This window comes from Leuciscus leuciscus (assembly GCF_965113295.1).
Source record: "Leuciscus leuciscus genome assembly, chromosome: 24".
NCBI classification, from domain to species: Eukaryota; Metazoa; Chordata; class Actinopteri; order Cypriniformes; family Leuciscidae; genus Leuciscus; species Leuciscus leuciscus.
Genome location: NC_138723.1, coordinates 9,912,005 through 9,936,887, shown reverse-complemented (window position 1 = coordinate 9,936,887; position 24,883 = coordinate 9,912,005). Strand labels below are relative to the sequence as shown.

At 40.4% G+C, this 24,883-nt stretch overlaps 1 protein-coding gene across 1 annotated transcript in view; it reads left to right on the top strand.

Annotated features, from left to right (window-relative positions):
* The first annotated feature begins 4,937 nt into the window (after positions 1–4,937).
* Positions 4,938–24,883, top strand: part of itga2.2 (integrin, alpha 2 (CD49B, alpha 2 subunit of VLA-2 receptor), tandem duplicate 2) — a 29,218-nt gene continuing 9,272 nt past the window's right edge. Inside the window, exons 1-13 of the mRNA XM_082157725.1 lie at positions 4,938–5,064; positions 10,007–10,130; positions 13,770–13,879; positions 14,056–14,150; positions 15,044–15,158; positions 15,273–15,400; positions 15,488–15,636; positions 16,632–16,782; positions 16,898–17,063; positions 17,201–17,280; positions 17,367–17,505; positions 17,662–17,807; positions 24,077–24,220. Of these exons, the coding sequence (XP_082013851.1) occupies positions 4,998–5,064; positions 10,007–10,130; positions 13,770–13,879; positions 14,056–14,150; positions 15,044–15,158; positions 15,273–15,400; positions 15,488–15,636; positions 16,632–16,782; positions 16,898–17,063; positions 17,201–17,280; positions 17,367–17,505; positions 17,662–17,807; positions 24,077–24,220 (1,614 nt within the window). The 5' untranslated portion in view covers positions 4,938–4,997. The remainder of the gene's footprint in view (positions 5,065–10,006; positions 10,131–13,769; positions 13,880–14,055; positions 14,151–15,043; positions 15,159–15,272; positions 15,401–15,487; positions 15,637–16,631; positions 16,783–16,897; positions 17,064–17,200; positions 17,281–17,366; positions 17,506–17,661; positions 17,808–24,076; positions 24,221–24,883) is intronic.

Sequence of the window (24,883 nt, the reverse complement as noted above, 5' to 3'; positions counted from 1 at the left end):
CAGAGCCGTCTCTGCACTCTTCCGACCGCGCTTTCTTCGTCGACTCTGCCATGATTCACGTCTGAAATGCGTGCGAGTGTCTTCCATAGAGGCTGCTTCATATGTTGTTGATGTATGTGACGTCGTGCCGTAAAGCAAGTCGTGATTCTCTCGAGATTTGTCGGGGCGCCACCTCTCAAACTTGCATTGCTGGTTTTGCCAGCGGCGTCCCCCCTGCTTTGCTATAGGGATGATTCACCCTACTATGAGTTTGTTTACCATCGAAATGATTTCGAAGCTGTAATAATAAGATACAAATCTTGCATAGTGTGCCTTTAAATAGGATCCGTGTCAGATCCGTGTCATGTGTGTCAGCTCTTAAAGTGACGGCGGCCTAATAAACCTGCTGCTGTCTGTGATTAAAGGGATACTTCAGGATTTAACATTAAGCTTTGTATTAGTAGAAAACCTGTAGTATTTTCGAATTACCGTGCTTTCCTCCCTCATATCCCCCTGAGACGAGAGATTTATGTATTTTTTGTCTGGAAAAAATCCTCCGATGACGCAAAAATCGTAATTTTGCGTCATCGGAGGATTTTTTGGCCAGAGGCTAAAGACTACAGCCAGAAGGAGGGGCTGTCCCACATGTTTTCAACTCGCCCATAGGAGGTGGGATCTCACTCACAGAATGTACACATAGTGTCAGCCGTCTTTCTTTGAAAGCTAAGCTAGCAGGCTCTTGTTCTGTGGAGAAAGCTGAGTAGTAGGGGTTACCATCCTCTTTTTCCCGGACATGTCCGGCCGTCGAGATCGTCCAACATGTCCGGGATTCTGCTTTTGCTTTCTGCAGTCGCCATTCATTATTTACATGCACACCTTTTGTTTCAATCTAATTGAATTCATTCCGATTGGTGAATCTGAATGTAGTGTTTACATGAACGCTTAACATGTGATCGGCTGATGTGCGTTTTAACATTGCTAAGAAAATTCCTGCTCCTCCGTGAGAGATACGAGACCAGTGCGTCTTTGACTGCAGCGCGACCATCGGTAATCACGCCACCGGCCTCACACCATTCTCCCGCGCCCCTCAGCCTCGTCCTGCTCGCCACAGTAAAGATAATGAATGGCGACTGTAGAACAGTCGCAAAAGCCGAATCCCGGACATTTTGGGCGATCTCGAAATCCCGGGCAAACTCGTCACGGAGTCTCACTAGTAGCCTAGCATTGTTGTTTAACTGCGCTCTCTTACCGGTAGGCATGGCTTGGGAGTGGCATCCAAGCGCAGCGAAGCAAGTGCATTCTGGGAGTTGATGTCTTTCATCCACATAAGCCAAAAAAACATTTTCTGGCTTTTCTCAGCCTAGAAAGCTCCAAATTCAAAAATAATTTCACATTTCTTCTACATAAATGACCTATTTTAAATACACATTCATCTTTCCAGAGGTGAAGTATCCCTTTAATGTTACCCAAAGAACAAAAGAAAAAGAGAAAATCCCTCACTGCTCTTGACTGAATAACTTTTGTTTCTTTAATAAGGATTAATCTATATTAAATCTATAATTTATGCAGTGAAGACTGTGCAGTGATTGATTATTCAATTTCTGTATGTTTACATGTTAGACCTACCAGAAAATCGTAAAGCACTGTTTACAAGGTTACATGGGTCAAAAACAATGGAAACAATGACTTTTTTTGTGCATCTTAGCAGGCCGGGTAAAACCTGAACGGGCCCGACTGGGCCAGTAGGAAAAACCTTAGTATTGAGCCCTGATATATTAAAGGAGTACATTTATTACAATGGGTTTATGTGAAGATTTTTTTTTAAAGCCTATTAAATGTTAAAATTGATAGCTGTTAATTATAATGTAATGTTGAATAGCTATAATTAATGGCTAAAATTGAGGGGGGAAATCCATTAAGATACCATATAAACATATAAAAAGATACCATTAAACAAATTTTTTAAATATATATATATTTAAGTTGTTTCTACATTATTTTGAAGATTCAATGTGAAAGTATTACAATATAAAAATATATTAAAAACTTTAATGTTAGGTGCGATTAATCACGATTAATTACAGAAAAATGTGTGATTAATTATATAATATAATATAATATTATGCTGATTTCCCACCAGGTTGGCTTCTTCAAGAGAAAGCGGTTGCCACAGAAGGGGAATGAACAGGACCAGGCAGAACAAGAGGGTCTGTGTGAGAATCCTGCATGAACGGGACACATGACAACGATGGTTCCGCGAAATGTACAGATAAATAACTGATATTCAGTTTGCTGCCTTCCGGGTTCTGCTGGAGGTCTCGGTTATGATAATATTACTGTATTTTAAAGCATCTCACAACTGTTGGACTTAATCGCTCCTTGCTCAGTTGTGCTCCGTTCTCAAGTATGGACGAATGAGTTTGTACTTGCATGAGAGCTGTGATGTGTCTCCTTAAAGACAGAGGGGGTTGGGTGAGATGCCTCTGTCAGTTCCTGTCTCGTTCTAACTTGCTTCAGTAGAAACAAGTCTTTACATCATTTTAAGTTTGTCTATTGTTGCTAACGTCCTGCTGTTTTAGTTTCAGACCACTATTTGAGAAGTGTTTCTGAGAAGTTTAACTCGCTCATGGCACAAACTCGCAGTACGATGACAAGTGTTATAACTCCTCTATGTGAAATACTTATTATGAATGACTCATGCTGTGATTGTTCAAGCCCCAGGGGCAGATTAAATTATGTTCTTGGTTTAATCCTTGTTTTTGTTGGCCAGATCTTCCCTTTTTCTCTTCCTTCTGGCTATTTCGGAATACTTAGCATATCTTAAAGAGATTGATGCGCATTGTTATGGTTTTATTAGACTCGTGTTGTTCAGTATGGCCTCAAAGAGTCTCTAATACGGTCTATAGCCTTCCTTCACTTAATAAAACCCTAAAGTTGGGGTTTTATTAGTAAACTTTAATTTATGAATGTGAAATTGTATACCTAATTAAAAAAAATATATATATATTTTAAAAAGCATTGCTAGATTTACTCTGGAAAAGCGTCGTCTGTGAAACGGGTCGGTTATACAGCCATTAACTAACATGAAATTATATTTTTTTTGCACATTTAACAACTTTTTCATTTAAAAACTCTAAGCACCATTTTCACATGAAGCCTTAGGTCAGTTTAATTAATATAACTAAATGTTTTCTGTGTGCGCCAACAGCTTTCGGAAAAAGATAACTGATTTGCATCATATTCTTTTGTGACACACCATGTCGCAATGGAAAGCTTAAAGGGGAACTGAAATGAAAAAGGAAGTAAAGGTGATATAACAGATCATTCTTATCATTGTTATTTGTAGTAGGGCACTTAAAACTGCTGAAGTAGTTAAAAGGGGGGAAAACAGTGATGTTAGTTTGTTGTTATGTTACACACTAAACAAAAATGGTGCTAAATAGCACTAAAAGTGGTTCATTGGCTTGTAATCATAGGGGAACCACTTTAAGTGCCATATAGCACCTACCTTTGTCAAATGGTGCTATGTAGAACCATAAGAGGTGCCATATAGCACCTTAACCACCCCAAAGAACCGCTAAAGAACCGCTGAAGAACCAAACTGGGCTTAACAGGTTCTTTAAATGGTAGTGGTGCTATATAGCACCTTAACCACCGCAAAGAACCCCTGAAGAACCGCTGAAGAACCATTTTTTTTTAGTGTGTACTAGGGTGCAGCCATCTTAAAGGGATAGTTCACTTTGAAATTAAAGTTTGGTATGTTTTAGCTTACCTCAAGGGCATCCAAGATGTAGGTGTCTTTTTTCCGCAGAAGTTTCAATTTTGATATTTTTAAGTCAAACCGTTCTTGTCTGTCAGTCATATAATGCAGGTCTGTGGTCACTGTCTCAAAGAGCATGCACAGAGTCCAGATTAAAACAATTCCCCATCGTCCAAATTAAACAATTCCCCATCGTAAGTACACATTGATGGCCTAAGACACGAAACGAACGGTTTGTGTGAGAAAACGAACAGTATTTATATCGTTTTTACCTCTTGAACACAGCTGCGTCCAAATGATCTGAGGGCGTTTCAGTTCCCCTTTAACCTATTCAGTGTACTTTTTTACCCAGCTTTTACCATACATGTTTGTGTTTTAATGTGTCGACGTGGGTTTAGTTTGTGTGTGTGAGCACATTCCAATCAACATTCCAATCAACCAGTCAGATTTGAGTTTCAAGTTTACAGTTTATGTCAAGTTTAGGCTTACAACCAGAGTTAGGTGCTTCTACATCAGTGTTATTCACCATTATTTCCCTCTGGTTTTAGGGGAAACTTATGGGTAGGGTTAGGTTTAGGGGTAAGGATAGGGTTATGCTTACATTTTCGGACAGGAATGTTGTTCCAGGATCAACAAAATGTGTTGACTCAGGAATGCGTCAAACTTGGCAAAATCGAGCACTCTCAAAATGGGTGTGGTAGGCTAATTAAAAACGCAGATATTTTAACACATTGTGTGTAATTTTGTGTTGATTGGTAAAAATAAAGATTTTACAAAAATGCAACAGTGTCTTAGGTTTTTCTTGACACTCTAGCTCATGTTATTCGATGTATTGAGTATACATAACAAATTAGTCTTTTTATTTGCACTCTTGCAGCTTTGAATAAAAGAAGCCTGCAAAACACTTGTTGTCGATGACAGGGAGATCATGCAAAAGAAGCTCACCCTCACTTGTATGCACTCAACATAAAATGCAAAATAAAAATGATTGGTGTAAAAGAACTTAAGAATTGAATGATTTAATAATGCTAAATGATGTCCAGCTCCACCTCTGTGGATCTAATGGGAGGAGGGATAGAGTTATGGGTGTAGGGTTAGAGTGTGGTTGAACCTATTATGCCCAAATTACATCCAGAGAGGTGGAGCTAGTCTTCACGCTCCACCCATGGCTCTGCATTAAGCAGAATTCATTCCTAGCACACACACACACACACACACACGCTCACACTGAACTAGATGCAGATACACTGGAGAGCTCATGTTGATCCTGGATATCACTGTGGACTTAAAAATGAACTTGCTGCAGGTACTTCTCAGTGTTCTGTGTAAGTAGCCAACTTATGCAAACATGCTAGTTTTTTTTTGTTGTTGTATTAATTCGGCCAAAATGAATGTGTGAACAGTGCTAAATTGTGTTGTAGGTGAAATAAAACTCAGTGTATTTGAGAAAATAGTTTTCTTGGGTCTGTGAGGAACATATATTTGACTATTTTTGATCTGCACTGTATAAAGTATGATGTGCATGTAAACTATATGCAGTTTGGCATTTCATCAAAGATATTAGTATGGCCTTTGAAAAACAAAAAAGGGTAATTTAGGTGACTTTTCTTTTTCTTATTTTAAAGTTTTTTTTTTTTTAAGTGCATTTCTGTATGATTTTAAACATTATATTAGACAAAAAAATTTTTTATTTTAAGTGTTAATAGATGAATCATGCCATATCAGTCTAAATGAGATATAGCTGCGCCTTAGGTAACAGGGTTGACAGCTTTATAATTATTTTAGCTATTAACCCTGTTTTCCAGGTCTGGAAAGAACTAAATGTTTATTAGAAAGAAAATGAATGCAGTATTGATTATTCTGTTTTTTACTGTACAAAATGAAAAAATAACAGAGTTGACTACTTAAAGGGGTGGTTGATTATTTTTTCACTTTTCTAACTTTAGTTAGTGTGTAATGTTGCTGTTTGAGCATAAACAACATCTGCAAAATTACAACGCTCAAAGTTCAAAGCAAAGGGAGATATTTGCTTCCAGAACGCAATTTATAGATTATCAAGACAGAATATGACTATATCAATGACTAGAAGATAACTACACATAAGCTACCTAAATTCATCAACTAACCATTCAGAAATGTCCTGTTGCATTTTACATGTTGTCACTTCTTCTTGAGTCTCTCCATCATTGTCTGACTCCGGTTTGAACATAAAAGGCTACAAGTTTCAGTGCATGTCTGTGTGAGTTCAAAGGAAGCTCTTGAAGCTCCGCCCTCTGTGCCGGAAGCAGCAGCTCATTTGCATTTAAAGGAAAAGACACAAAACAGTACGTTTTTTCTCACCCTCAAAAAGTGACAATTTTAACATGCTTTATAAAAATATCTGTCTCATGCATTTCAAAATGATAAAAAAAATGAAAAATGAAATGTAAGTTTTTGTTCAGTAAAAAACTGAATAATCAATACTGCATTCATTTTCTTTCTCATGAAACAGATGACACAGGCTGATGGGGTTCTTTACATGCAATACGTAATATCCTCTGAAAGCCTTCACCTCCCCCAAATACCAACAACTGCGGTCTTTGCACTTGACCCCACCCCTTATCTACATGACATATTTCCTGTATATAACCCAAGTGTTCAACTAGGCCTGAAGACAGCAAGTGTGTCCAGAACTTTTGATTACCTGATCCCCACACACTTACAGTGTTGCAAAAAATGTAAATACTTACAGAGCTTTATTTAAATTTTCAATACTTTGCTTTTTAAAATAAACTTCTAAATGTCTGTTTAGTATTAACAGACGACCCCATATTTTAAAGGTGCACTTTGTAACTTTTTTTGTTCAAAATGAAAAAAAATTTTAATAATGAGACAATACACCATCCCTGTCAAGTATCCCGTTTTGGCTTGGAAAGTCCTATATTTTACCCTTCTTTCCCGCCGTCCTCCCGTATTATTTTCCTGTAAATCTCCCGTATTTTAACCTGCGTTATTAAAAAATAATACCCCGGACCAATATGTTTGTCTAATGTTGACCAGTTGCCAGATCTTGTATTAAATGCATTATATTCACACAATCCACACACCATATACAATTTCAACCCGTTTGTCACCTCAACCTGGTAACCTATAACCCAGTTGTGCAGTCGCGGAAAGTTTATCCCGAAAGCGAGCCGATAGACATAGCAGGCGGTGTCCCCGCAAAGAAACCGAAGTACAGTTGTAACCTACCTTTTGCTATTCTGCTATTCTCCACTTTAGACATTCTACAAACAAAGTGTTGCACAAAGTGTTGCACACTTTGCTGCTACATGTCACCTAACTGGCATTAGAGGATTAGTAGACTGTTAGCTTAATATTTGCTTACATTTTATTTTGTTGGTCCCCCAATATACATTCTACTGACTATAAGTAACTTGGCAACTACAAGTCAACTTATTCTCCTAACCCGAACCCTAACACCTAACCATAACCTAACAGTCTGACAGTCTACTACAGCCTACTAATACTCTAATGAGAGTTAGTTGACATGTAATTGAAAAGTTACTTATAGTTAGTAGAATGTCTAAAGTGGACTATCGAAATAAAGTGTAACCAAAAACTCATACAGATTTGGAACAACTTGAGGGTGAGTAAATGATGATAGATTTCTCATTTTTGGATGAACTGTCCCTTTAAACTTTGGAAGTGGCTGCTTTATAAGCAGTAGGATGACCAAATTCATCCACACAGTCACCAAAGCACAACCAAAACAATGTTCTTCTGCAAAATGCATGCAGTTTTGTTTTTTAACTGCTAAAGGGGAAAAAGTCACATAGTGCTACTTTTAAGAGAAAAAAAATCAGTTGCAAATGTTGGCCTACCCATCTTTGCACCAGTAAAATGTGCAACACTTTGTTTTACTACCAAATTTTATGTAATATCTAATTAATTTAGCTTACAGTGGAATGTTTTCCTTGACATCTTGTGATTTCAGGGCACTTGAGCTCCTGAACATGATGGGAGACTCTTAGTGTGGGTTTAGTGTCATTTAAAGGCAATGAGCTTTGTTATTTTTAAGACCTGGGACAGTCTTGCGCACTTACTTCCTGTTGCATGCACACACTCTCCAGTGGCAGAGATCGCATGTGTGGGTTTTTGAACAGGCCCTATATGTTTATACCTTTGTTTCCCCGGCTCACCGCTCTGCTTGTCAAAATAGCCATATTCAAAACCAAAACCACTTTGAGGGTTATCATGATTGAAACAAAATGAGTATTTTGATCGTCATTAGCATTCAATTTCATTTTCAAATGAAAATGAAAAATGTATTTTTTCTGAGAGTTGGGATTACACAAATAATTTTTGTTGGCATTAAGTTGATTTTTAGTTCCCATCATGCTTTGCTGAAACTCGATTGTAAATATTAAAATTGAGTGTTATTTATCAGTTTTTGAGTAAAGAGAAAGACCTTTTAGTGTTTGATGTTAAGTTATTCAACATTTACAAGTTTAAGTTGTGTTGAAGTTTCTGTGGTTACCATTTTGCTGAAGTGTAACACCTTGCCCTAACCAGAGGCCATGCAATGAAATTACAGTGACAAGCAATTTGTCAGCCTTTGGTCAGCTTGTGGTTGCATTTTTATTTTGTGTGTAGCTATGGTAGCTTAATATTTCATTCAATCAGCAATAGCTGTGCTAATGTAAATGCAAGTCATTTTTTTTATATTTCATATGCAAACATGCTGTGCTAACTATTAATTTGAACTGAAGCAAGTAATAATCGGTGTTTCACAGGAGTGGACACTAGTCATAATCTCGAATTTACACTAATTATGACAAGGCATGAACATACTTACACTCTAAAAAATAAAGGTCCTTTATTGGCATCAGTGGTTCCCTATAGAGTATTTAACATCCATGGAACCTTTCCATTCATAACACCATTCCACTAGTGGTACAGAGGGTTTTTAAAAATGGTTCTTTTTAATGGGATCGCTGTAATTAGTATGTTTTTTATCCAGATTATTATTAGTAATCATCCCACATGAATCCACACAATGGTCAAAACATCATGGTTAAAATGGTGTAGGAGCACTGCAGGATGCTTGTCGAAGTCATTGTCTGAATGGTGTCAAAGATCAGTGTCTAAACAGGCACTGGACTGGAAACACATTCTCTCTCTCTCTCTCTCTCTCTCTCTCTCTCTCTCTCTCTCTCTCTCTCTCTCTCTCTCTCTCTCTCTTTAACCCCACAGTCTGACCTCTCCTTTTTGTCTCCATCCATGTTCATGCTTAATTCTTCCTCTGTCTCGTTTCATGTGTCCGCACACTGTTTAAAGGCTCTCTTTGTGTGATGACTGTCTCTATAAGTAATGAATGGAGAACTCTGTAAGAGGAGATTCTATATGTTCCTTCATTCAGGGTGTTATGGATTGTGTCGCTCAGACATATGTTTAGCACTTTATCTCTTTTCTACTGAACTTAAGATTAAAACATTAATATAAATATAAACAGAGATAGCCAGGATTAAAATGCAGATGCGCAGGGATGTTTGAGAGCGTAAGTTGAGTGATCAGAGATAAACCCTGCTCAGGCATGTTTCTACATCTCATGAAGCTCTAAATCAACTTGAGGTCAATTTCTAGCTTTTTCTTTATAGGTTTTTATTCAACACAGTCTCAATTATGTGCAATGGAATTAAAATGTCTACATTACCAATGACGTCTCACAATATTTCAATGATGGGACCTGCAAATAACACACAATATGTCAAAATGTCAATCAGAAAAGGTATAAGGGTCAATGACATGGTGCTCTTTTATTCGTATATATAAAATGCAATTCACATATACAAAAACTTCATTTTGGTTAAAATTCATTTTCATATTTTCTTGGGGACAGAAAGTAAAACATTAAGCAAATAAAGCCACATTAAAATAGTAAAATTCTTGAAAAGAAAACTTTATTTGATACTCTTTATTATTATTTCCACACTCATGTCACTGACCCATAAAGCTCTTGCAAAACACAGAGAGGAGGTTATCTCTGTGTTTATGACTAAATATTGTTTACTATCTCCGAAAATCCCCACATCAAAGTTTCCCTGCACAGTCACTCACAGGTTCACATTCATGCTGTGGCATGTCTACATATCACATACCTTAAAAAATACAACTCCGTTTCAGGGGATATTATGCAGCATATCAGACCAGATGTGTTGTTGGTAATATATGTTTATGTTGCTATATTTGTTAAGACAAAAGACTGATTTGTGCATGTCTCAACAGGTTTCATCATCGATAACTCTCAGGGTTTTAATGTGGGGACTTCTGGAGCTAAGATCTTCTCAGGGTCGGCAGAAGAACAGTTTGGTTACTCTGTACAACAGTTCAGCAACGGTCAAGGAAAATGGTAAGATGTGAAAGATATAATGGGAATTGCGTGCTATTTGTTTTATTTAATTATTGTGAGAATTGTCTGTCCCTATGTTGGATTTAGTTTTATTTGAGAATTGAGGTACTCTTTATTTTCCAAAAACATACTCTACAAAAGGAACATTTAAATACTAACATAACTTGAAAAACTATATCCCAATTCTCAGGTTTTATTGGATTTCGAGGGGAGTCACATGACCAGAGCAACAGGCCTGCGACATACTTAGTGCTCTGTTTGATTTTCTCCAAAATTCCCTTTTATAAAAAAAAAATTCGTCCAAATTCTTTCTTTTTTTTTTCTGGAATTATTATTATTTATTTATTTTTCCACTTAAAATGTTCTGTACTTAGATGGAATTTTAGACATCAAAAATTATAATTAATTTAAATTGTTGTTTTTTATTCCATAAAAAATTTTATGGACTTAAATTAAATTTTAGTAATCAGAAAACATGTGTAATTACTTTAAATCGTGAAATTTATACAATAAATTATCAACAATTTATTAGAATTTATAAAAAAAAAAAATGTAGGGCCCTATGAAATCTGTTTTATTTTTTTCCCAAATTCCGTTGTATTTTTTCTTAATGTATTTTTAAATGTAAAAAAAAAAAATGGACTCCAATGAAATTTTTGTCATCAAAAAACATTTACATTTAAATTTAAATCGTGAAACTTTTTATCAACGATTCAAAATACTTTTTAGAAATACAAATACTTTTATTTTTTCTCAGATTCTGTGCTTTCCAGTTATATTTTTCTGGATTCAATTTGATTGGTTTAATTACATTTTAATAATCAAAGTTAATGTCTAATCAATTAAATTCTTAAAACTTTAACAATATAATAACTTATTGAACTTTTACAATAATAATTTTTACAAAATTTTCATCCAAATGGATTCTGCATTTTCCACATCGTGGAAATCATAGGGCCATTCCTGCTGGCCTGAGTATGTATGTCTACTTGCACACACACTCTGATAGCTGTTTCCCCCTCCAGTATATCACTCCACTCAATACACACACACACATACACACACTTCCTGTGCTCATTCAATTTTCCTGCATCTGGGAGATTGCAATAAAGGTTCTTTAGAATCTATCTGCAAGGAAATGAAGGGTTTCCCCTCATTCCCACATACTAACACATGATCTAAAACAACCGCAATAAGTCACACAATTGTTGGTATAATATACAACCTTTCCTCTAAAACACAAAGAAAACTTACATCTAAACTTTGCACAACTTCCCTAAACATTTGTAACTTTGATGACTGCTGGGCCACTTCATATAATTTGTTGTGGCCATAAGGTATGTTATTGTTCGCTTCTGGTCACCGTCACCTTCACCGTCTAGACAAGCTTTATGAGAGTATTTCTTAACATTCTCTTGTGCAACAGGTCAGATGAGGCATTTCCTGCTCTAGCGTGGGCCGCTGCGTTGGACGGTTTTGGTGACATCATGTTTGTTAGATGGTTCATGCTTTTGTGAATGCTGCTGATGTCATCATTCTCACTGTGAGTCCAGCATTAGCTCCGTCTGACTGATCTGGTTTGGCCTCCCACAAAACACATTAGAGAGAAGCCGTTACCATAGACAATGAGGTATTATTATACACAGAGTCTGTTTCACCCTATTTATTCTGGTGTACTTACTTTGAATATTGATGTACGTCAGTTTCTAAAATCCCCTGAACTTTCCTTATTTAGTTTTTAGTTGTCGTGAGAACTATTAAATAGAAAAATCTCATTAAGAATTATTCTAGTACACGTAGGTGGTCAACTGCTTCATGTCTGTATCCTCCCTCTTAAAATGCTGATTTCTGTCCTGTCCAACATTGCCACCTAACTGCTCACAACAATTACAATCTTACAACAATGTCAAACTTTTGATATGATCTCCTGAGTTGAAACTCAAAATACTGTTAATGATTAACTCATTTTAATGACCAAAAACATGTTTGTTTTCCCATTACAAACATTTTTAAGATGTTGTTAAATTGCAACAGTTCTTATGGCTTGAACAGAAGTAAGTGTAATTCCATTTTCTTAATTTTTACACAATTGTATTGATGTTGTTTGTCAAACTAAACCATTCAATGCTGTTTGTAACAATTTCATTTTCTTTAAATTATGGTAAACAAACATTTATCAATGACTAAAAAACAATTACTGTTCTCAAATTAGCTAGCCCCTACTGAGTAATAGCTTAATTTAGCCTAAATTTGCATCCCTGTTACCATATAGTTCCCTTTCAAGGGGCGTGATGGAACGTCATGTGACGTTATCGACCAGGAAACTAAAAGCACACCTGAACCAAACAGCGTCAGCTTCAAATGTCTTCAGCAAGCGCTCTATGTGAATATGTCCCCGATGTTTTTTGTCTGTCTTAGAATTTCAATCACATTCATAACGCAATCACGCAGAGGCGTTCCCACAGCGTCTCGTTCCCTCTTCAGGGGACTAGGGTTACATACGTAACCGAGACGTTTTCTATTTAAATTTATAAATGTTGTCTGTTTCATTTTAATGTTTAATTGAAATAATAACATATATATTGTGTTATTTTAGTATCTTTTTTGTATTGTCTGTTTTATTTTCATTTTAAAGTTTAGAAATGTTGTGTTTTTGTAATTAGTTTTAGTTATTTAGTATTGCAAGGCAACTAGCTGAAATAAAATAAGTTTAAGTGTATTTATATTTTATTTTTTAAATACACTTAAACTTATGGGAGGTTTACACAACAATGATTGTACTAAAACTTTTTTCACTTACAGACGGCAACATTGTCAAAACGATGCCCGTTCACACCAGGTTCACACAGATCCGTGAAAACGACTAAAACGCTGGATTACTGATGCCAGGCCATTAGGTGGCGATGTCATTTTGTAAAGAAACACTATGAACATGTAATACACATGCGCATGAGGTCACAATTTCACAAACTTACTTACATGGAGGCAATAACGGTATCCTTTTCAAAAACTGGCACTTTGAAACCCGTTTTCAAAAGTTTGCGTTTTCAGGCCACCAAAACGCCATTGGTGTGTAAATCAACAGCCAAAACACATAAAAAGTTTTAGTTGAAAACAGTCTTACTTTATTTCAGCTGGTTGCCAGATCAACATTTCACATTCTCATTTAGGTTAACTTGATGCATTTCTGTTTAAATATATTTTATTTAAAGTAGCGGAATTGTTTTTCAATGGTATATTTGTTGTATTGTTTATTATATATATATAAGCTGTTGTGCAATGTGTCTGTTTAATGAGGACTGATGTTGTTTTTTCTGTCTCAGGATGGGAAGTTTGTGTGTCACTGTTTGAGGAATGTTGTGTTTAGTCTGGGCAGAGCCATTTATCACATTATGGTGACCTTGCAGTGATATTCTGTGTAATTAAGTGGGTGTGTTTAGATTATATATTGGTTGTTCAGTGCACCTACACACACGTAATCGCTTTTAAAAACACACCCTACGGCTACTGTTCATTAAATCTGTTTGTGCAATCCTGTCTTGTAGAATATCCTTAATAACTGCTATGTGCTCCGCAAACTCACCTGAAACTGTACTTCAGGATAGTAGGACTAAACTAACACCTAATACTGTTCCTCAGGCTCCTCGTGGGTTCTCCATGGAAGGGATACGATCAAAATCGGAGGGGAGAAATCTATAAGTGTGAGGTTAACAAGCCTGGAACCAGCTGTCAGGCTCTTAACCTTCAGAGTAAGCAAACATTTCCCATCATTCCCAGTGAGATACAGTACATCAAAAAGTGTTATCTGTTCACAGAGCAATCTCATGCTGTGAAGTTCAAAAGCAAATTCTTGGATTTTTAACAAGAAATTAACGAACATTATGAAGTAAAGGTGATGATGTCACTATGTTTAATATGCCCTCAGATTCTGTCGATATGCCCAAAATCACCAACAGCAACAACATCAACATGAGTCTAGGTCTTACTCTAACTCCAACAACCAAAAACAGCGGGTTTATGGTAAGACTGATGCATTGCAGGCTCATTGGAAAAGTGTGCATCTACATACATTTATGCAAAAATTCTAAACAAGTGTTTTTAAATAAACTCCTGATTTACTTACAAACTTTCCAATGCCTCGTTTTATGAGTACAGAACCTATTTGTACTACTGTAGAAGTTTGGTACCATTCTGGGCATTATTAGTGGGGTACTTTACGAGATACAACCTTGGATCCATTAGCACCTGCACTAAGCCATTCGGCTGATATCTCTAAATAAGCTCTAACTTTAATAATGTTCGACCAAGGAAAAAGGCTTCTGGGGGGGGGGGGGGGGGGGTGCAAAGGACCTTTGCAGGTCATGGTGCAAAGGACCCTATGTTGAAATTACTCCGAACCATCCCTTTAATTGAGAATCACACTTTTTCTTTTTTTAAATAGAGATCACGAATGATTCTCCCACGATTCTGAATAGACAATTAAACAAAATAACAAGCAATTTACTAGAGGTTCTGACAAAATGTTAATTTTGAATGAATGATTCAATGACTCTCTCATAAAAACTTGTTTCATCACTGGATGAATCAGCGTTTTTGAACTAATCTCTTGATTGAATAATTTAATTACAAATGTCACTTGTCGCCACCTGCTGGTAAAACTGTATAACTGATAAAAAATGTATTTGAAGTATCAAGTTACTCAAGTAACCACTGCCAATTGCCATTTAGGAATAAGATCGTGTGGGTGTTTGAATTCGAGATCGCAATCTTTTAACAATGAATCGTGTGGCTCTAATTATAAAAACTGCTTCTTTGAAAAATAGGTTCTTCTACTTGTGTTTTCAGTTAGTTTATGTGGGATGTCATGTGCTCAGTTGTTATTATATTAAGTTATGTTTATGTTTGTGTTTCAGACATGTGGTCCTCTGTGGGCTCAGCTCTGTGGAAGTCTGTATTTCTACCCAGGAATCTGTGCTGAAGTGAGCCCACAGTTTACACTCCAGTCGGTCTTTTCCCCTGCCATTCAAAGTACAAACACACTTCCATGTCCTGTCTCTGAACGTTTACTCGTCAGGTTAATCTCCATTGTGAATACCCAGCAGAATATTAATATTTATGTTGTTTTGTTTCTCTTTCAAACAGCTTGTGGCAGTTTTATGGACATTGCCATTGTTTTGGATGGATCCAACAGTATATACCCATGGGAACCAATCATCGCTTTTCTCAAGAAACTTTTGGAAAACTTAGACATTGGACCTCAAAGCACTCAGGCCAGTCAGACTGCTTGTGTACAATTAGTTTAACCTGTTTTTCTTGTCTCGATTGTTTACATATATTTCTGATTTCGTTTGTGACAGGTCAGTGTGATGCAGTACGCCGTTGACACCTCGTTTGAGTTTAACCTGAATACCTATCAGACAAAAGAGGCCATGATTAAAGCAGCTTCAAAAATTCAGCAGAAAGAAGGATCAGAGACTAATACTTTCAAAGCCATTGATTTTGCCAGGTATGCATGATTCTTTCTGAACAACTTCCAATGAATTACTGTTACTAAAATATAGTAAACTGCATATGTAATTTATGACTTTTATATAAAATCTTATAAAACACACTTTTTACATGTACGGTACATAGTCTTCTAAAAAAGTCCAACAGTGGACATATGTACATCGCAGCAGATTGTTTTCATCTTAAATCTCATTTTTCATTTTTTATGTCTCAAAGCCGAACATTTCCTCCATACAGATTTCTCCATATCACATAAAGATACTGTGTTTACTATTCTGTGATGGAAATGACAGTGGTGCATCGGTTGGGGGGGAATGGTTGATGTTTTGTCCAACTAAGGCTAATTTATTCGTAGTAGTAGCAGGAATAGTAGTAGTGTTACATTTTTTGCACAATAAATTGACAATTACAACTTTATAAAAAAAAAAAGCCCAAGTTTCTGCCTTCAATTTTTCAGTACAATCAACTTGGATATTTAAGTAATTTCAACTTAAATTACATTAACTTAAAAATTAGTTAATCTTGTATAACTTATTGCTTAACTTATTTTGATGTTAAATCAATGTAAAAACATAAGTTGCGAGAACTTATTGATCATATCATTTTTTACAGTGTACATATTCTGCTCAGAAGTGATAGTTACAGTACTTTGATTTTTCTTTGTTTCCTTCACAGATCACTTATATATCAAATATCTCAAGCAAAGAAAATTATTTTACATAAAAGGCATTTGAAAAGCAGCAAAAATAATGACGACACAATAAAAAAAGTTTACTTTCTTTCGTTTAATATAACATAATGGGGGGAAAAGTGAAATAAATTGCTCCTGGAACAAAAAAAGTGCCCAAAGTTGACATAGTATATATACAAAACCACTATAACTGTGATTATAAAGTAGTTTTTACACTTTAGCTTTACAGAGTTTTCGCACTAAATGCTTTCTTTTCCCTTGGTGGGTTTGTGTGGATTTCTGCGGGTGATTGGATCTCACAGAAAGGAGGCATTCCTGGCCAAATACGGAGGTCGTCCTGGGGCAACTAAAGTGATGGTGGTGGTAACTGATGGAGAGTCACATGATGCAAATCTGAGGAAAACCGTTATTGCGGCATGCGAGAGCCAAAATATTACTCGCTTTGGCATTGCGGTTAGTGAAAATAAAAAGATGTACAGTCCTAAGTGAAGGCATGAATTCATATATGGGTCTTAATATTCAGCATTTATGAATGTTGTGAAGAGGTGGATTTTTGCACTTTTTTTAGGTGCTTGGATATTATATAAGGAATGACATTGACTCAAGCAAACTCATCGCTGAGATTAAGTCAATTGCCAGTAATCCATCCGAGAAATACTTTTTCAATGTGTCTGAGGAGGCGACGCTTATAGAGATTGTCGGGACTCTTGGAGATCGAATCTTCAACATTGAAGGTCCATGATTATGTTGATTTTACTGTGTGTTACATATAAATGAAAGTCTTTAAGAGTAATGTAACAGACATGCGTTTCTTTACAAACATATATTGTCAATAAATATTTTCTTTGTTTTTGTTCATTGACGTCTTTAGGTGTTGGAAAAGGTAGTGGGGATAATTTCAAACTGGAAATGTCTCAAGTGGGGTTCAGTGCATACCAGACCAGAAATAAGGTGCTGGCTTTATATGTCTGTGTATTTCCATCAGTGTTTCTAGATGTATTTTTCTCCTGGTGGTTTACATTGAGTCTTGGTTTTAGGATGTGATCCTACTGGGAGCAGCTGGAGCATATAATTGGATCGGGACCATTGTTCACCAAACTGCTCAGAAATCAGACATTTTGCCCAAAGCTGCGTTTGAGAAAATTTTGGAAGATAGAAACCACAGTTCATTACTTGGTAAGCATTGTTCCAGCAGTATAGGTCGTTTTGTTGCATCTAATGAACTGAAATATCATAATTTTAACATTAACAGTGGAATGTTTTTTCCAAAAGGTAGCATATTAGATAAGTGACTCATTTTTGTGTGTACATTTTCCCCTGTCATATATCCAGGTTACTCTGTGAGCTCTGTGACTGATGGCTCGTCTGAGTTTTATGTGGCCGGTGCTCCTCGTGCCGTTCACAGAGGACAGGTTATAGTTTACATTATTGACAGCAAGAGCCAACCTGTGGTCATAGATTCACAAAGAGGAGATCAGGTACATTTGACCCTCAATGACCTTGAGTTTCATACAGTAAAGTCCTGTTCTCTTACGAGAGGTCTCTCGTACTTGCGTAAGATATCTTACGCTAGGGGAAAACCTCTTTTCCTCGAGATATTGAAGCCAAAAATTATCCTTAATTTTGCAATAATGTAAAACGCATTGCAGCAGCATGCAGACATGGGCGAGACAGCTCGCGCGCCCATTGGCTGCTCTGCGGCAACTGCACCAGCCTATCGATAGAGGCTCCTCATGACGTCAGAACCAATGAGGGCGCTTCGCGCCCATTACGTCATGTCCCGCCGAAATCGGGTGGGGCCAGGGCTATAAATACGGCCCAGAGAGGCTGGTTTGGTCAGTTTTTCATCTCTTCAGCGGGCTCACGCATCGCTGGATCCTGAGAGGAAGCCGCGCCGTCTGATTGCAAGCACCCAGCGGGATTAGTGCATCTGAAGCTGCTGGTCGACATCTCGCCGCCTTCAGTCGCCGTTTCTGCTGACGCTTTCCGGCGTACATATCCTTTTCTCTGTTACTGTGTTTTGTGTATGTGTGTGTGTTCGCCGCCGCGACACACACTCTCATTGCACTAAAAGAGCCGGGCGTCTTTTTCAAGACGCCCCTTTCCCCCCCCAACCCGCAAAGCTCGCCGGTGCGCCCGCTTGCCTTGCCTGCTTGGAGGATGATACCTGCTCTCCCTCTGTTCGAGCCGCGCAAAACGCGCCGTTCACAGGGGATGTCAGGAGCGGACGGTCACGGGGCTAGTTTTCTCTCTCCCTCTGTTCGAGCCGCGCAAAATGCGCCGTTCACAGGGGAGGCTGGAAGCGGACGGTCGGGGTTAGTTTTCTTTACGTACAAGAAAGCTACTTCTGTGCCCCATTCACGCGTCAAACGCCGAAGAAAACATGTTGACGCTCTTATATGCTCGTGCATCTGAAAGCCTTTGTGTTCTCCTCAGTGGCGGAATCTTTGGTTTTTCACACGAGAGACCGGAGTTCGAATCTCGGTCTAACGGCAGATTAATTATGCCTCCAATGCTTCGCTCTGTCAGTTCCCTGAAAGGCGACTGCAGATGTGCATTTTGCAGCCAACGAGCGCGTTGTACAACCCGCTCGCCTGCACCCAAACACCGTTTCTATGGTTCCCGTGCGTCACTGGCGAAAGGAGAAAAGAGTGATAATGTCCCGCTGCGGCCGGGCCGAATTCTATTTCTTACACATTTCTCATTCCCCTCTGAAGTTCAGGCGACTGGAAATGTCATACTGCAGTGAGCGAGCCTGTTGTAATGCACGCGCGCCTGCAAACAAACGCCAGCATGTTGACGCTCTCTGTTTCTATGGCAACTTCTCGCTCGTTCAGTTCCAGTAAATGCGACTGTTCCAGTGTATTCTGCAGTAAATAAGTCGGCGACACAGCCCGCTTGCCTGCACACAAACGCCGCTTTACGGCTACCCAGATAAATCCCATAGAGTGTATTTTCTGGTGTTCCGGCCACGGCCGATGGTGTTATGAGTGTAAACAAAATGCCCAGTGCGCATTCCTACACAGAAACACAGGTTTCTCTGATAATACTCGCGCTATATAAATTCCTTTGAGTCTTCCCCTGTGGCCCAGTGGCAGATTCTCAGGTTTTCACGCGAGAGACCCGCGTTCGATCCCAGGTCTAACGGCAAAAAAAAAAAAAAAAAATTTTTTTTGCCGTCAATGCTCGCTCTGTCAGTTCCCTGAAAAGGCGACTGCAGATGTGTATTTTTGCAGCCAACGAGCGCGTTGTACAACCCGCTCGCCTGCACCCAAGCACCGTTTCTATGGTTTCCGTGTGTCACTACCTCCATTCTCACACATTTCTCTGGAAAATGTCAATATTGCAGTGGACGAGTCTATTGTAATACACGCACACCTGCAAACAAACGCCAGCGTGTTGACGCTCTCTGTTACTATGGCAACTTCTCGCTCGTTCAGTTCCAGTAAATGCGACTGTTCCAGTGTATTCTGCAGTAAATAAGTCGGCGACACAGCCCGCTTGCCTGCACACAAACGCCGCTTTACGGCTACCCAGATAAATCCCATAGAGTGTATTTTCTGGTGTTCCGGCCACGGCCGATGGTGTTATGAGTGTAGACAAAATGCCCAGTGCTCATTCCTACACAGAAACACAGCCCGTCACACAGGGCTCGCGCACATGAAATCGACCCAGATCGATTGCGCATTAAATGTGGTAAATGTGCCCACTGCCCAGTGCCCACAAACACTACGTTCTGCATGTCTCAAGGTTTCTGTAAAACGAAACCAACATGCATTCGCTCTGCTCAGGCAGACAATGCTCTCAGTGTTGTAAATGTGCCCGCTATCCCACGCCCACATTCAAACATGGACATGACAGGTCTTACGGGACTCGCCCAGCCCTCCCCCTCTCGATTGACCACCGCAGAGGAGTCGAGCGCGGGCAATCTGCCCGCTGTTATCAGCGCGCCCCCTGCCTCAAATGTCATAAGCGCGACGCTTATGTTGCAGCACACTGAAGCCCCTCTGTCGCTGAGCGACCAGAGCGCGCTTCGCATTCAACCCCTAGCCATTCGTGCAAACGCATGGGCAAGGCTTCCCGGGGTTTCGAAGTGGGTGCTAGACATTATAGAAAGAGGCTATTCGCTACAGTTCGGTCGACGCCCGCAACGCAAAGCGGCGCGAATCGATACTACGGTGAAAAAGGAAGTAGCACACCTACTTCGGGCCGAAATAGCGAAGTTACTGAGCAAAGGGGCTATAGAACCCCTATCACAAGCTCAGAGCGAAGGGGGCATGTACAGCAGATATTTTCTGGTACCAAAAAAAAAAAAAAAAAGACGGGGGTCTCAGACCCATTTTAGATCTAAGACGACTAAACAAAGTACTTCTGAAACGACGGTTCAGAATGCTCTCGACCAAGAAAATCCTCTCGCAAATTTGCCAAGGGGACTGGTTCGTGTCGATAGATCTGAAAGACGCTTATTTTCAAATACAAATAGCGTCACGTCACAGGCGATTTTTGAGATTCGCCTTCGAGGGCCAGGCATATCAGTTCACAGTCCTGCCATTCGGCCTATCCCTGGCACCTCGCGTATTCACGATGTGCATGGATGCAGCGCTCGCACCCCTCAGGCTCCGAGGCATACGAGTGCTGAATTATTTGGACGATTGGCTGGTTCTAGCTCGATCACAGTCGGAGCTCATAGAACACAGGACCATATTACTCGATCACCTCGAGAATTTAGGTCTCACAGTCAATTGGGCAAAGAGTTCACTGTCTCCCAGTCAGAAAATATCTTTTCTGGGCACAGATCTGGACTCGCTGTCTATGACAGCACAGCTGTCGCCGCAGCGCAGACTAAGTATTCAGCGCATGACAGAGATTTTTTCGCCACGGCACTTTAGTCCCGCTCAAAAAGTTTCAAAGGATGCTGGGTCTCATGGCTTCAGCATCCTCAGTGCTTCAGCTGGGTCTGCTTCGCATGCGCCCGCTGCAGTATTGGTTGAAAGCGCGCGCCGCGCAGAGCTTGGACCTCGCGCGCCTCAAGGTCGATCAGAAATGCGTCGCAGCTCTGAAACCTTGGACAGTGACCGACTGGTACCGGTCAGGTGTAAGCCTGGGGACTTCCTTGAGTGTGAAGGTGGTGTCTACGGACGCCTCAACCTCGGGATGGGGAGCGCTGCTCGAGGGCAGACCGTTATTCGGCCAGTGGTCGGAACGGGAAAAGCTTCTGCATATAAACTGCCTGGAAATGATGGCAGTCGACAACGCGCTGAGGCGTTTTTTGTCCCCAGATAAAAAGACACCACGTCTTGGTCCGTTCGGACAACATGTCAGTGGTGGCTTATACAAATCACCAAGGAGGTATCAGATCCAGAATCCTTCACAGGCTGACGGAACGCCTCCTGGTCTGGGCTCAGCACAACCTGCGCTCGCTCAGGGCAGCGTATGTGCCCGGCCATCTGTATGTGGGACCAGACAGACTGTCCAGAAACAATCTGCCGACAGGAGAATGGTCTTTACATCCACAGACAGTCAAAATGCTATGGAGGACATTTGGCAGAGCGGAAATAGACCTATTTGCGTCTCAAGAGAACGCTCATTGTCAGGAATTCTTCTCCAAGAGCAGGGATGCGCTGGCTCACGCTGGCCCCGCTGCCCGCTCTATGCGTTTCCCCCTGTCACGCTCCTACCCCAGGTGTTAGAGCGAATCAGGGAGAGTGGATGCCCAGTGCTACTCGTCGCCCCATTTTGGACAAACCAAGTCTGGTTTCCAGTCCTGAGGCAGCTGACGAGTACCGCCCCGTGGCCGATACCGGTGAGGAGGGATCTCCTCTCGCAGGCGAACGGCTCGATCTGGCATCCTCGCCCGGAGCTTTGGTCCCTACATGTGTGGGCCATCAACGGGTACCCATTAACCTCCCAGCGGGAGTGTTAAACACGATCACGCAGGCTAGAGCTCCATCTACGAGGCGGCTCTATTCCTCAAAATGGTCTGTGTTCACTAGCTGGTGTACAGCGAGTGGCACTTCACCCTCACGCTGTGGGGTGCCGGAGGTTCTCTCCTTTTTACAAGAGCTTCTGGATAAGGGCAGAACCCCATCCACGCTCAAAGTTTATGTGGCGGCCATAGCAGCGTTCGCTGAACCACCGCTTGGCCAGTCATTAGGAAGGAACGATCTGGTAATTCGCTTCCTTAGAGGAGCTAAGAGGCTAACCCGCCCAGACCACCCTCAGTTCCCGTTTGGGACCTTTCCACGGTTCTGGAAGCCATGAAAGGTGCCCCATTCGAGCCAATACAGTCAATAGACCTGAAACCCTTGTCTTTCAAAACAGTGTTTCTTCTGGCTCTCGCTTCAGTGAAGCGCATAGGGGATTTGCAAACGCTCTCAGCGAGCACGACGTGTATGGAGTTTGGGCCGAATGACTCGAGAGTCATACTCAAACCAAAGCACGGATATGTTCCTAAATCCCTCAACACACCGTTTAGGGCACAGGTTATCTCCCTGTCGGCCCTGCCGGTATCTGAGGAGGAAGGGGACGCAGGCTTCCTTTGCCCGGTCAGGGCGTTAAGAGCCTTTGTGTCTCGCTCATCTGTTTTCAGACAGACGGAGCAGCTCTCTGTTTTGTTCAGCTGACGTTCTAAGGGACTAGCTGCGTCAAAACAGAGTCTATCCAGGTGGATAGTTGATGCTATAGCGCTAGCTTACACATCCAAGGGCCTGCAATGCCCGATAGGTTTCAAAGCGCACTCCACAAGAGGTATGGCCTCGTCGCGGGCTTGGTCCAGTGGGATTGCCTTGCAAGATATCTGTAGGGCGGCAGGCTGGGCCTCCCCGTCTACATTTATAAGGTTTTATAACCTCGAGGTTCCCGCTTTGCAAGCTAGGTTGCTCTCGGTTTAATTTTTCAGTATTGCCCGCCCGATGCTGTCGGCTCGGGATGCTGAAACTGCTAGAGCGTCGATCACTGATCGCCTATATACTTCTGTGGGCAGTACGTAAGTCCCCCATATTTACCAGTCCAGGCTGAGTTCGCCCTGGCTGTGTGGAACACTTGATATAACATGCTCTTATCAGAGCTCAATATTACAGGAATGATGCTATTCTAGCCCCTCTTCCCGGATTCTCTGTGAGTCCCTTGTGATTAGGCACTGTATGAGCCCCGGGCACCTGCCCTTGGGACTTTAGTGTTATGTCTCAAGCACGCACGGCGTTTTACATTGTGTTCCCCTAGCGTAAGATATCTTACGCAAGTACGAGAGACCTCTCGTAAGAGAACGTACTCGGTTACTAACGTAACCTCGGTTCTCTCTAGAAGAGGGAACGAGTACTTGCGTATCTTGCCGTGCATGCGTCATGTTCTGATTCGCTTCAGCGATGAAAAACTGACCAAACCAGCCTCTCTGGGCCGTATTTATAGCCCTGGCCCCACCCGATTTCGGCGGGACATGACGTAATGGGCGCGAAGCGCCCTCATTGGTTCTGACGTCATGAGGAGCCTCTATCGATAGGCTGGTGCAGTTGCCGCAGAGCAGCCAATGGGCGCGCGAGCTGTCTCGCCCATGTCTGCATGCTGCTGCAATGCGTTTTACATTATTGCAAAATTAAGGATAATTTTTGGCTTCAATATCTCGAGGAAAAGAGGTTTTCCCCTAGCGTAAGATATCTTACGCAAGTACTCGTTCCCTCTTCTAGAGAGAACCGAGGTTACGTTAGTAACCGAGTACGTTTTATGTAATTGTGGTGTCTGTGGTTTGCAGATCGGGTCTTATTTTGGCAGCGTTCTCTGTCCCGTTGATGTGAACGCTGATGGAGTGACTGATCTGCTGCTGGTTGGAGCTCCGATGTACATGAGCGAGGAGAAGTCTGAGACGGGACGAGTCTACCTGTTCACCATTACCAAGGTGATTTTGTATATTGTGCTTATTTCCTTCTCTTTTTTTCTGTAGTTAGCTACAGTATACTATAACCTACTAATAAAGCGAAGGTTGTAAAAGAGATTTATATACACTAATGCTGCATTCACACCATGTTGTAAATTACCGTAATTATGAGATATCAACATGTGACGTTCGACTCGCACTGCATCCGAAATCAAATACTTCCCTATTATATAGTAGGAGAAAAACAGTATGGCAACAGAGTAGTGTGTCCCTAATACACAGTATTCAAAAAACAGTATGCGAAAAGTGACCTACTTCTTCCGCCGAGTTTCTGAAGTGCGCATTCGATGGACACTTTACTATCCCATGAGGCCACAGGAAAGGATTTGTGAATGACGCTGAAGCAATGCAACTGACAGTACAGGTCACATGACAGTGACAACATGGCGGATGTAATACGTCGGAATTTCATTCAAGCTACACACGTTCATACTATATAGAACATACTTTTTTAGTGGTCGCGAAGTAAGTTTCAAACCAAATGTAGTACCTACTAAGTATGGATTTCAGACGCAGCGTCAGAGCTCTTAATACTTCAATTAATCAGATTAATACTAATTCACCGACCTCGGAATGTTGCGACATTTCAGAGAGCCGCGTAATACAACCCCTTTATTGTTAATT